Source organism: Phodopus roborovskii, unplaced genomic scaffold (assembly GCF_943737965.1).
Source record: "Phodopus roborovskii unplaced genomic scaffold, PHOROB, whole genome shotgun sequence".
In the NCBI taxonomy this organism is placed as follows: Eukaryota; Metazoa; Chordata; class Mammalia; order Rodentia; family Cricetidae; genus Phodopus; species Phodopus roborovskii.
Window position 1 is genome coordinate 212,976 of NW_026126103.1, and position 12,258 is coordinate 225,233.

At 33.7% G+C, this 12,258-nt stretch overlaps 1 protein-coding gene across 1 annotated transcript in view; it reads right to left on the reverse strand.

The window, feature by feature from the left end:
- The window catches only part of Pof1b (POF1B actin binding protein), a 59,556-nt gene that overhangs the window by 20,331 nt on the left and 26,967 nt on the right, over positions 1-12,258 (reverse strand). The window contains exons 5-7 of the mRNA XM_051179466.1: positions 11,571-11,672; positions 7,310-7,483; positions 785-915 (exon numbers count right to left, since the gene is read on the reverse strand). Coding sequence (XP_051035423.1) covers positions 785-915; positions 7,310-7,483; positions 11,571-11,672 — 407 coding nt within the window. The remainder of the gene's footprint in view (positions 1-784; positions 916-7,309; positions 7,484-11,570; positions 11,673-12,258) is intronic.

Here is a 12,258-nt window from a genome sequence, read left to right on the forward strand (position 1 = left end):
CTAAGTAGTATCTAAGTAAAAAAATAAATAAATTATGAAGAATTAGTACATCATCCATTTTCACCAGCCCATCTGAGGGTAGATATGAAAGCGCTGGACAGCAAATGGCTCTTGGGTTTTCTCTTCTTCTACCTCCTTTTTCTCCCTCTGGTTCTCACTTCCAATTTTGAGTCTAGTTTCCCTCTATAACCGTTTTCATGTTATTCATTCCTTTTTTAATAAAAACACATTTCAAGATAAGGTCAATTAATTTAATCTATGTGTACTAGGAAGATAATGGGGTGAGAACAATATTTGAATCTCCACCAAACAAAGCAAAATGATCAAAATTCTAGTTTGATAATAAAATTTCAAGCAACAAAATGAGTGTTTGGAGAGAAAGGTTGAAAGAGTGTTTTGGGGACCAAATTAAGAAGGCAATTCTTATGGTATTTCCAGTGATTATAGTAGTCTGGTATATGCTCCTGGAGGAATTGTGAAGACTTGGAAGATTACAGTTACAGAATCATCAAGAGAAACAGACTGATAATTATCTTTGTCTAATTGCTTCCTCTGCACACAGTAGAAGAATGAGGTATAAACATGTATGGTGAACATGTCAAACAAACAGAAAAACAGTTATATATGTTATGACAGCAAGACAGAAATAATATTTTAAGGTAAACGAGTTTTAGTACATCAGTCCCTACCTTTATCCTTCATGTAAGTGCTTATGAACAAAATGTTGCTTATAAACAAATGTACTAAAATATTTGACAACTGCAACATCAAGAGAAAAAAGTACCTTCCTCCAATTCTCTCCAAATGTTCTAATAAGCAATGATAAAGGTCTGTATTCTTCCGGCTTAGGTCAGCAAGCAACTCTCCAAAATATTTGGGATCCAATTTCTCAGGACCATCATCCTGAATGATCACCTGAAGTAATATCAATTACAATTATAAACAATATTGTTTTTCTAAGTTGAAAGATATACTGATATGAAATTTTAAAGAATAAAGAATCTATTAAAATCACATGAATTAAACCACTGAATTTTCTATATATCAGATGTGTATATTTTCAGGAGGGGAGGAATCATAAAGAAACTCAAAAAAAAAAAAAGAAAAAAGAAACTCAGCATAGTATTTTCAATTTCATTTCATCCAATTCTAAGTGGTCTAGTGAATACAAAACTTGAGTAATGTTATTTTTTCTTTATTTTATTGAAAATAGGTATTGTTTATACAATATATTCTGATTACAGTTGTCCCTTCTCCAATTCTTCTCAGATTTCCTTCATGTTTTCCCCCATTGGGATAGACACTCTTTTTGTCTCTCCTTAGAAAACAAACAGGCATCTAGCAAATAACAATGAAATAAAATAAGATAAAATGAATTCTATCAAACTGGAATAGGACAAAACTGAAGTTAAAAAGCTTTCAAAAAGCTTAAAATATACATATAGATGCAAAAAAAACACATGGGAAACCCCCTAAGAACAAACAAGAAGAAGCAATAACATATACTCAAAGGAGTCTTTAGTTTAAAAATGAAGAAATAAAAGAAAATGACCTGTCAAAAATCTTAGGAGACAAAGAAACTCCAAAGATGCTATTGAGTACATTTTGTGTTGGCCATCTACTGCTGGGCATGGGGCCTAGAGTTAAGAAAGGTTTGTATCCCCATTGGGACTCCCTTTGAGAAAACTGATTCTTTTGATTTGCAAGTGGTTATTAACCAGACACAGCTTCTGGGTTAGGAATTGTGGCTTGTGTCCATGTCTTCTCTGAGCACTGAGATCCCACCTGGCGTAAAAATATGCAGGCCCTGTGCATGCTGCCACTTTCTCTGTGAGTTCATATGTGTGTCAGTCCTGCTGTGTTTAGTGTTTTCCATCCCCTCTGGAGTAACATTCAATTCTTGAATATAATTGCTTAAATAAAACAGTACAATAAATAAATATATCAGTTTCTAATTATCACCACATTTCATTTTTCTTAATTTTATAATTTGTGTGTGTGTGTATGAGTGGGTTTGTATATGCCTTTGAAGGTCAAAAACATTGTCAAATCACTTGAGCTGGAGTTACAGGCCCTGAGTTGTGAGCTACCTAACACAGATGATGGGAATCAAACTTAGGTCCTCTACAAGAGCAGTCCATGTTCTTAACTTTTGAGCCATCTCTCCAGTCCACCTTATTTCTTTCCTATCTACCTATTGTAAGTAAATAAAATGTGAATTATTTCAATTATGCTGAGTATAGAAGAATTACTATTATCACTTAAATGAAAGTCCATTTGATTTGATTTATTAGTATATATTAAAATTAGACTAAATGAAACTGTTCAATCCAAGGTCCTTTACATTCTTTATCTAAATTTTTCACTTTTTATTGGGATTGAATATCTAGTCAATCAAATATGGAAAAGTAGCTAGCAGAAAATTGAAAAAAAATTAAGAGACATGAAAAATATTTAAATTCTCTGATACAAAGTATTATGACTACTGTCCTAACTCAAGACATATTTTATTGGCCTCATTTCTTTGCTATTAATCTTTCTGATACTGTTGGCCACCTTGTCTATCATCCAAAGATTCACTGCCTGGAGAGCAACAGCTTAGGTCATACTCTAAAGTGTCTTTATTTTGAACATGGAATGAAGAAATAAGTAGTTCAAATTTGAACGTTGATACTTCTTTTTCAGCCTTTCTGCTGAATGAATACCCTAAAAGTCCATGCATACAGAGACAAATGGAAGGACCAGAAATCAAGCAAAGGACAGGCACTCACAACCCCATCTGTATTAAGAAAATCAGTTTATGAAACACAGTTCAGCAAAAAATAAATGCTGGACACAAACCACAGTATATTTTCATCATAGTTGTATAATATTCATAGGCCATAGACATTCTTTGGGGACCACTCTTCTTCATGAGAGCTCTCTATTTTCCTTAATAAATCTGATTTCCTTAAAGGAATGTAGATTCCAGTTTTGAAAAGTCTGGAATAGATGACTCAGATGTCTCAAATTAAAAATCAGAAATACTCTGTTAAAACAAAGAAAGAAATCAGAGCCACTGAGATCATTCAGTGGGTAAAGGTATTTGCCTCCAAGCCCAGTAGCCTAGATACAATCCCCATGACCCACATGGTTGCACAAGAGAATAAATTCTTAAGAACTGTCCTCTGACCTCCATGTGTGTTCCTGTGGCATGTGTCTCTACAAATAAGTAAATACATACATAAATGTTAAAAGAAAAAAAGGAAGAAGAAAAGATAGGGTGAATGTTCTACAATGCTAGTTATGTTGACAATATACATTCATTTTATACTACTTTTAGGACTTCCTCACTCAATCTTAATGAACCATGTTAACACTTCAACCTAGTATGTCTCCATGTTGTGCACCTTCCTTTCATTCAGATCAAACAACTGACTATTCTCTCCCTCGATTGTTTCTTTACTCTGTGTGTGTCTGTATGTGTGTGATACATATGTGTGCTCATGTGTGTGAGGCCTTCTATGGGGGATCATCAAAGTCTGTCACATCATTTGGGGCCTCCCCTGTGTCTAGGCTGAGAGGGTATCCCTCTATGGGGAATGGGCTCCCAATGTCCATTTGTACACTAGGTATAAATGCTGTTCCATTACCATGGGCCCCATAGACTGCCCAGGCCCCCTGACACCCAATTACAGGGGGCCTGGTTTAGTCCTATATTGGTTTACCAGCTGTTAGTCTGGGGGTCATGAGCTCCCCCTTGTTCAGATCAGCTGTTTCTTTGGGTTTCCCCAGCAGCATTTCTCATCACTTCTTCCTCTCTCTACAACTGGATTTGAGGAATTCATCTCAGTGCTTAGCTGTGGGTCTCTTCTTCTGTTTTGATCAATTACTTAGTGAAGGCTCCAGGATGACATATAAGGTAGTCATCAATCTCATTATAGGGGAAGGGCATTTAAGGTAGCCTCTCCCCTATTGCTTAGATTCTTAGTTGGGGTCATCCTAGTGTATCTCTGTACATTTCCCTAGTGCTATATTTCACTTTAAACCTGTATGGTTCCCTTTTTTTAAGGTATCTCCTTTCTTGCTCTCCTCTATTTTTCCCCCGACTCAGTTTTTAAAGAGTTCAATTTGCATCCGGTCTGCAATGTTTTCAGATTTTTCCAACTACATGTCACATCTGTAGGGGACTTGTGAATACCAAGGCCTTCCTTTGTCCATGTTCTTTGTACACCTCATTGTTATCCTCATAAAGTACCAATCAGACAGTAAAACTTTATATAAGAAAACATAAACATAATTTCACAAAGGTACATTGAAATCACAAGTGTAAATAATGAAGCTGAAGCATATACATTAGTCATATAAATATGATGATTATTTTCTAAGTAGATAATAATATCAGCCTGCCACATATATTATCAGCTTAACTATGAGGGAATGGATATCACTACAAAATTGTTGCTTCTAGCCAAAATTTTGAAACCTATAATCCTGCTTCCTTCTTTAAAAATTTTCCTTTATACCAGTCTTATTGTTATTAATCTAATTATGCTTTATTATTTTCAGAAATTTCCTCCATGACATTTTTACATGTTTTCATAGTTTATGGAAATCTTCCTTCATGTATTTCTTCTAGACTTTCTGTCAATTTTGTGAGGTAAATATAACTATTAAAATTTAATGAAGGAGAATGTTACAGAGATATTTGATATTAAGATAAATAGGTTAAAATATAAAGTGCTGGAGATGAAACTTCTTACCCTGAAGCTGATTTAGATTATTACATCACCAATCTCTCTCCAGTGTCAAAATGTTCTTACCTTTTGTATGAAATTTGGATCTAATACATGCTAAATGTATAAGTCTATACAAGTAACTTAACTTCCTCAAACTTTAGTTTCCTTATGTGTACAAAAGACAATAATAATATCATCCCAATATGATCATTATGAGAAGAATATTTAGCAATATGCTAGTCTATTTGGCACAAAGCTACCATAGTTAACCTTCTAAAGTACTGCATTTAAGACTTCCTGACATAGCTTTAATGAACCATGTTGACACTTCAACCTAGTATGTCCTTCTTGTGTACCTTGCACTTTATTCAGATCAATCAACTGACTATTCTTGCTCTTGATTATTTCTTTACTCTGTGTGTGTCTGTGTCTGCATGTGTGTGATACATGTGTCCTCATGTGTGTAAATGTGCCCCATATGTGCCACTGCATACACTTATACATCAGAGGAAAACCTAAGTGTAAGATCTTGCATTCCACCATGTTTGAAAAATGGCTATCAAGTATTTGCCAGTGCATATATCAATCTACCTGGCCCGCATGCTTCCAGGGATTCTCCTACCTGCCTCTTGTCTTGCCTTAGGAGCACTGGGATTACAGATGTACACACTATTACCTGGCTTCACAGTTCTAGGGATCTGAACTAAGATGTTCATGCTTGCATGGGAAATGCTTTAGACACCTGCTGAGTTATTTCCACAGCCCATCTAAATTTTGAGACAAAATATACTTCTCCAAATATGTAATATTATCTAGATGATTTTTTCTTCCTTAGCCATTGTCTCCATGTAACACCATGATATCAAATGTGGAAAAACTGCTCATTTTTCAAAGTCATTTCCCACTTCCTGAAAACACTCTTGATCTCCCAGTTGAAATTGATTTTTTTTCCTCCCCCAAACGTTTGTTCTGTCTTAAGGAAGATGCCAGAATTTTGGTTTACATTACATTTTAGATGCTTCCACTTTCCTCTATTAGAGGAAACCGAGGCGAAGCAAAATTAATGATTAAACTGAAATGTGCAGAAGTATTTCTATATGATCAATTATGACCTATAAAATAATAATTTCAAATTATTTGATCTAATAACATGGCTACTTTTATCATCACGAATCCATGTAAGAAATTTCATGCACTACTATAGAGGCTAATGTTTCCATGCAGACAGTCAGAGGAAAGATAATTTTAGGCTGTTTTATATAGGAAAAACATGACTTTTAAATTATTTCTAGTCATATGTTTTAACAATATGACCCAAGTGTGCAATTCTAAGTATCAGAAATAATCCCATGTGTATTTAATATAAAAACTATTCTAATTCCTGTATTGGAACCTACTTTTCTTTTTAATTTCCTTTTAATGATTTCCTTTCTTTTTCTTTTACCTTCTCCAAAGAGTTGTCTATAAGAGAGGTCAATTTGAAATTGGAGTAAGCACAGTTACCTTGTCATTATTTCTGTCATTATCATTAGTTTTTACCAGATCGAAGAAAATCTTTTTTTTTCCTATTATCACTTGTGCAGCAGATGTTTAGAAGACTCCAAAGTCTTCACAACATAAATTAATCACTCAAGATTGTATCCAGGGAGGTTTCTCCTTGGCAACTAAGTTTTGGTTTCTATTTTCTTATAATACACAATAAAGTATAAGTATATTTTGACTTGAAATAGAATAATGTATTCTCAAACAATATATACAGCAACTAATTAACTAATTACCATCTTGTGAAATGATATCATTAACAATCATCTCAGATGATAACATTTGCAACTCCTTGTTCATTTGAATATTATATCTCATGAAAATGTGTAACACTGAACAACTGTTTGGTTTCATTTCTAAGGATCAGTTATAAGTTACAATTAAATATTCATGAATCAAGTCATAACTTCATACATTTAGTTTATGAACATGAATGATTTTGTCTGTTGAGAGGATTCTGGATAGTTGTTTTCAAAATGTTGTACAAACTAATACCAGGCGTGAATTAGCCAGGGAAATTTTGGAGAGCTCATCTAGTGGTGAGAACAAGGGAGAACTGACTGCTGCTAGGTATAGAATCAGGGTTATGTCTTAGGCTACCCCAACATCCACCCCATCTATGGTCTGCTGGAACATATGAAGGGGTCTGACCCATACCCAAAGCTGCAGGATCTCCACAGAACAGGGTAACAACTGGATATCCAAGAAAAGTCTCAGTGAGGGCCCAACCAGAGGCCTCAAACAAGACCAATGACTCTTCGCAACAAACACTTGCAAGTAAAGCTCTATGGACAAGGGAGTTCATGGTGGGACTCAGAGTGTCACACTGACAAGATTTTTTCTCTCTTTTTCCTTTTTTCTCTTAAATTTTCTTTTATTGGGGGGTTGCAATGGCAGAGGATGGATGTGAAGGGACAAGGAAATTAATGGCATAATTCCACCACTGGCATAATTCCTCAATGTTTGAATGGAAATTTAATATGAGTGTTAGAATACTACTCTAAGAAATGTTCACAAACTTTGCTAAGCATTCAGCTTATTGATCTTACCTGTTCATGTATCTGGCTTTGCCCACCATGACAGTGTTCATGCCCAATATTTGACTCATTTTCTGTTATATACTGGATTTGATGGCTAGAATGAGACTGTTGACAATGTGGAGAATGGATGATCTGGGGTTGCTGGATGACATGATGATGGCATTGTATTTGAGGACAACATTCCTAAAACACATATCAAAAATAGCCACCTAAAATCAGAACTACTATGAATCAATAAAAATTTTAAAACAAATTTGAAAACCACAATGTGTCTTTCATAAAATAATTAAATATGTGTAATATGCATTGATATTTATTTAATTTATACATTGAGAAATTTTTATTGAATTATGCTTTTATTTGTTCAGTAGTCATGACTATCAAATTACTTACCTAGGTATGCCATAGAATTACAAATGTCTAATTAAATATTCTAGTTGTACTTAATCCTAAAATTATTATGAATATTGATTAAACTTTCTTTGATGATTCAACAGGTACTGCAACACCTAATTACATAATAATCATATGATGCTGAACATGTGAAAGAATTTTAAATTAGGAAATAATGCAATAGAGTGATTTTCAATATCAGGAAGGATACTTGTCTCCTTATTGAGGAAGCAATGACCTTATACTTACGAAAATTGAGAAGAGTTTTTTTTTTCAAACACTGAAAACCACTGATTGGTGATTTTAATCTGGAAAATGTAAGATCTTGCTTTCATCTACCAGATACTCTTACTCAAATATTGCTTTCATCGACTTGCTGTGTGGAGTAAATGATTTGTCTGTAAATTTTGTACTAAAAACTAAGTGAGGGATAAATGTGTATCACAATTATTATATCAGTGTTGATACCATAATTCAATTTTATTATCATCTATTTCATTGAATTTGAACATAGTAATAGTACTCTCCCAATGATGACAAAATTAAGATGATGTATTTCTAGTGACAAAACTAATTAATGACAAGATGTGACTGGAATTCATGACTTGTACCTCAGACTCTAAGGGTGGGGCTTTGTTTATATCAACTCTGAGAAAATCTGGAATTTGCTTTTAAACACAATGCACCTGCTTGTTTATGTCATGACTTTTTCTTAGAAGTACAGTAAAGAAACTAATATTTACATATATCGCGTGTGTTTACTTCAGGTATATTTGAACATGCCTATAGTATGTTGTTATTATTCTGCTTTGAAAGGAGCCTGCAAAAAGTCTGCTTTTCAAGAAAGATCACTCATGTTTTTGGTCATAATGTTACAGTCACTCAAATATAGTCAAGTTTGAAAATTTAAGTTCGGTGTAAATTTTCTTTTTGAAAATAAAATTTTGACTTTTATTGAAAAGTAATGTGATCCAACAGTTTAGACTCTTGTTTCATCCAAGTGTTTTTTCTCTGCTTTAACATATAAAATAATCCACAGATATTATATGTATCTTGCATATGAATAGAGTGATAAACTTCCAAGACTGGTTATTTGAAGAAACAAAACAAAACAAATCAAAACAAAAACTAGACACATGAAAACCCAGCTAGAGAAGTCATTTGTCAGTAATATTATTAGCATTGTTTTAATATTCTTTTTATACTCTGAAACTGCTTACTCTATATGAATTGCTTTTTAGGTTCATAAGTTATTTTGAAATAAAGAAAAATACATGAGGAAGCATATATTATGAATAGCAACTACCTCGGTAAATATATGAAGGTCATAGAAACAGTTCTTGGCATTCCTTTCTCTAGACTCATTTTACAAAGATGATAACACTGAGATCTTTACATTTTAGAAAACTAACTACATGTTTTAATAACCTTTGCTACAAATGTGACAGATAAATATATTATCTGTAGTTTCATGTTATAAGATGTCGCCATGTAGTGTTCAGACTTTAAAGAAGTATCTTTACTATTTTCAGTCTTGGTGTTAAGATGGAAGCCAGAGATTCATATACTCAAGTGCTTTACAGCCCCACTTCTTATATTCAACTACCAAAGTTATTGTTTTAATGGAAAATATTCATATGGGGATCATGTTTTGACGTATATCATAATCTAAACTTTAAAGCAGAAAATATCAAACAATTATGATCTATCAGAGGTCACTTCTTTAGATAGAGAGGGAAAGAGTCATAATACAATTATCTTACAACTGGCACTACTTTACGAACGTTTTACTACAAAGGCCTCTTTTTTTCTTGGATAAGTCTAATTTCAGTACTAGTTGTATTTGGTCAGTTACTAGGGCCAGCAAATTGCTTCCTTTGGGCCTTACCTTTGTCTAGCATGACATAGTATAGCCCCTATCACCGAGGAAACAACAAAACAACGAATTATCTTTGTTCCACTTGCACAGGTAATTATAACTGGACAGTTTGTGTAGCAGTTATAAAACTCACAAATCAGTAAAATTATTAAATTATGATATCAAGAATAAGCAAAAGCTCTGTTCTTAAAATTCTCTTTCTTGCTTCAGCTGTATGAGTGCTAAGACATGAAGATTATATTTTTTTATTAATTTATTTTTTATTTTTATTTTACATATCGATCCCAGTTCCCTCTCCCTCCATCCCTCCCTCCCTTTCCCTTCCCTCTCTCCTACCGTCACATGCACCTTGACCACCCTTCCCTCCACGCTCCACATGTAGGGTGATGCCCTCCAGGAGGGGTCATCTAAATCTGCCATTTGTAGTAGGGACTAGGACTTCTCTCCTGTCTCTAGGTTAAGGGAGTATCCCTCCATGGGGGATTTGCCCCCAAAGTCCTTCTGTGCACCAGGAATACATCCTGGTTCCACTGTCTGAGGTCCCTTAGACTTCTCAGGCCTTCTAGGTCTGAGTCAGTCCCATGCTGGATTCTCAGCTATCAGTCTGGGAGCATGAGGATTATATTCTAGAGGCTATAAAATGGAAAAGCTATTCATTCTCATTAAAACAGTAACCTGAAAGCAGCATTAAATGATGTACCCCTAAATACTCCTTACTACTTAAAATGTGTGAACCATCATTTTTGATAGCTATGCTGAATAAATATAAATGTAATTTGATAGCTTTAGAAAGTATCACTTGGAAGATCAGAAACATCCAGTGAAGTTTTTCTACTTGATATAATAACGTTGGGCTCTTTTTCTGGAACACTTGTGTTTAATGCCTCAGATCTTCAGACACTATTCGGTTTAACAAGCAAACCAAAAGTAGGCATTTTGATGGTTATAATTCTGAAAATTTATGTAATTTCATTTTTACTAGGCATAAAAGAAGGAATAACATGTTATTCCCTACAAGTCTACAAACAACTGCCAATAAGTACTTATAAAAATAGAGCATACTCTCATGCCAAGAAGTTTTAAAACAAAATCCAATGCATTTGCAGTGTTTCATTTATAAATGATAAAATAATTTTGTTATCCAAACTGATTTTATAATATTTAACTGCCTATTATGCACAGAATTGTTACCCATACTTCAAATTCATAGTGATGTTCTAAGTCTCAGTAATACAACATTTGCTTTTCTTTAAAATATGGTCTTTTCAGATAGAAACAATTTGGAGTGGGATCAATTTAATAGGGTGGGATCCAATCCAATATGACCAATGTCCTTATAAAAAATGAGAAATTTCACACAGAGACAGCCATGCAGAGAGGGATGTTGATATGAAGATGCATATGTAGGGTACCACGTGATAACAGGGGAGTTGGAATGTAATGACACAATCAAAAGAATGCTTGAGACTTCCACAAATTAAGCTGACAATGAAAAGGATTCCTTCCCTGAGAATTCTAGAAGTATGGTGGTCTTGTTCTACACAGCAGTTTTTTATTTTTGCTTTATAAAATTGTGAGACAATATAATTCTTTCTCTTTGAAGCACCTAACTAAAATGCTAAAGCTTCAGTTTTCTTTACCTTTCAGAATATTTTACCTATTGTTAATGCATACTGTTCATTTAAGTCTGAGAACATTAACATAATTAAGACATTATAGCCTTTAATATTATTTTTTATAAATCAGTTTAAAAGAAAATATATAACATATATTAAGTAAGTTTCTACCATTAACTTTTCTATGACTCCATATTCCCTTTCAGTAAAATGTGCTTCACAGTAAAATAAATATAAAAATATTAAAGAAAGCATGAAAACCCATAGACATGATGACACAGTACAACTCACATTAGTCTTGCCTGGTACTTGATAATTGAGTTACTATTTTAGTTCTATTAAAATATTCATAATTAAAAATCTGTACTTGTAAAAAACTTACCTGATCTGTATTTAGCTTCTCCACTTTTCTTATTGTTTTTTCATAAATTACATTGTTTCCTGGGAAGAAGTGACCTCCTCTTAGGAAAGGAGACAAGGGTTCCTAATAAGAAATTAAATACCATGTTTTGATTTAAAAGGTGTAGTTTTCATAGGAACCCCAACACACATCTAATAAGCTCTGAGGCAGCAAGAGATTTTAGGAAGATAATGGAATGTTTCATCAATAAGCTTCCAGGAGAAGGAAATAATAAGAATGATTTGAATCCATTTTATTTTTCCTAGTTCTCTGGGGGGGGGAGAGTTGAAGGAAGTAGGAAGGATAGCATTTGTCTTTCTGAATGAGAAGGAAGAAGCAGATCAGGTTTAAAGTTCTTCTCAATCCATTGGCTCTAAGGCAGGACACAGTAAGTTTCTTCTAATGAAGTCTAGCATGAGGTCAACAGCATTTAAACTGGAGTCAGGGGCAGGTTTCTTTCTACACAAAGTAATTATTAGAGAAATTTACAATAAATATAAATCAGTCCTACTAAGTGATAAAGTAGTTAGAACTTCATCAAAGTGTTTCCTAGGAACAATTTACATGTCACTGAAGTGTACAATTTCTATTTGTAATTGTATTTAAGGCTAAGATTCTCAGTACAAGATATGTTTTAAGAACTGAGGGCAGAAGCTTTAAGAAACACTGT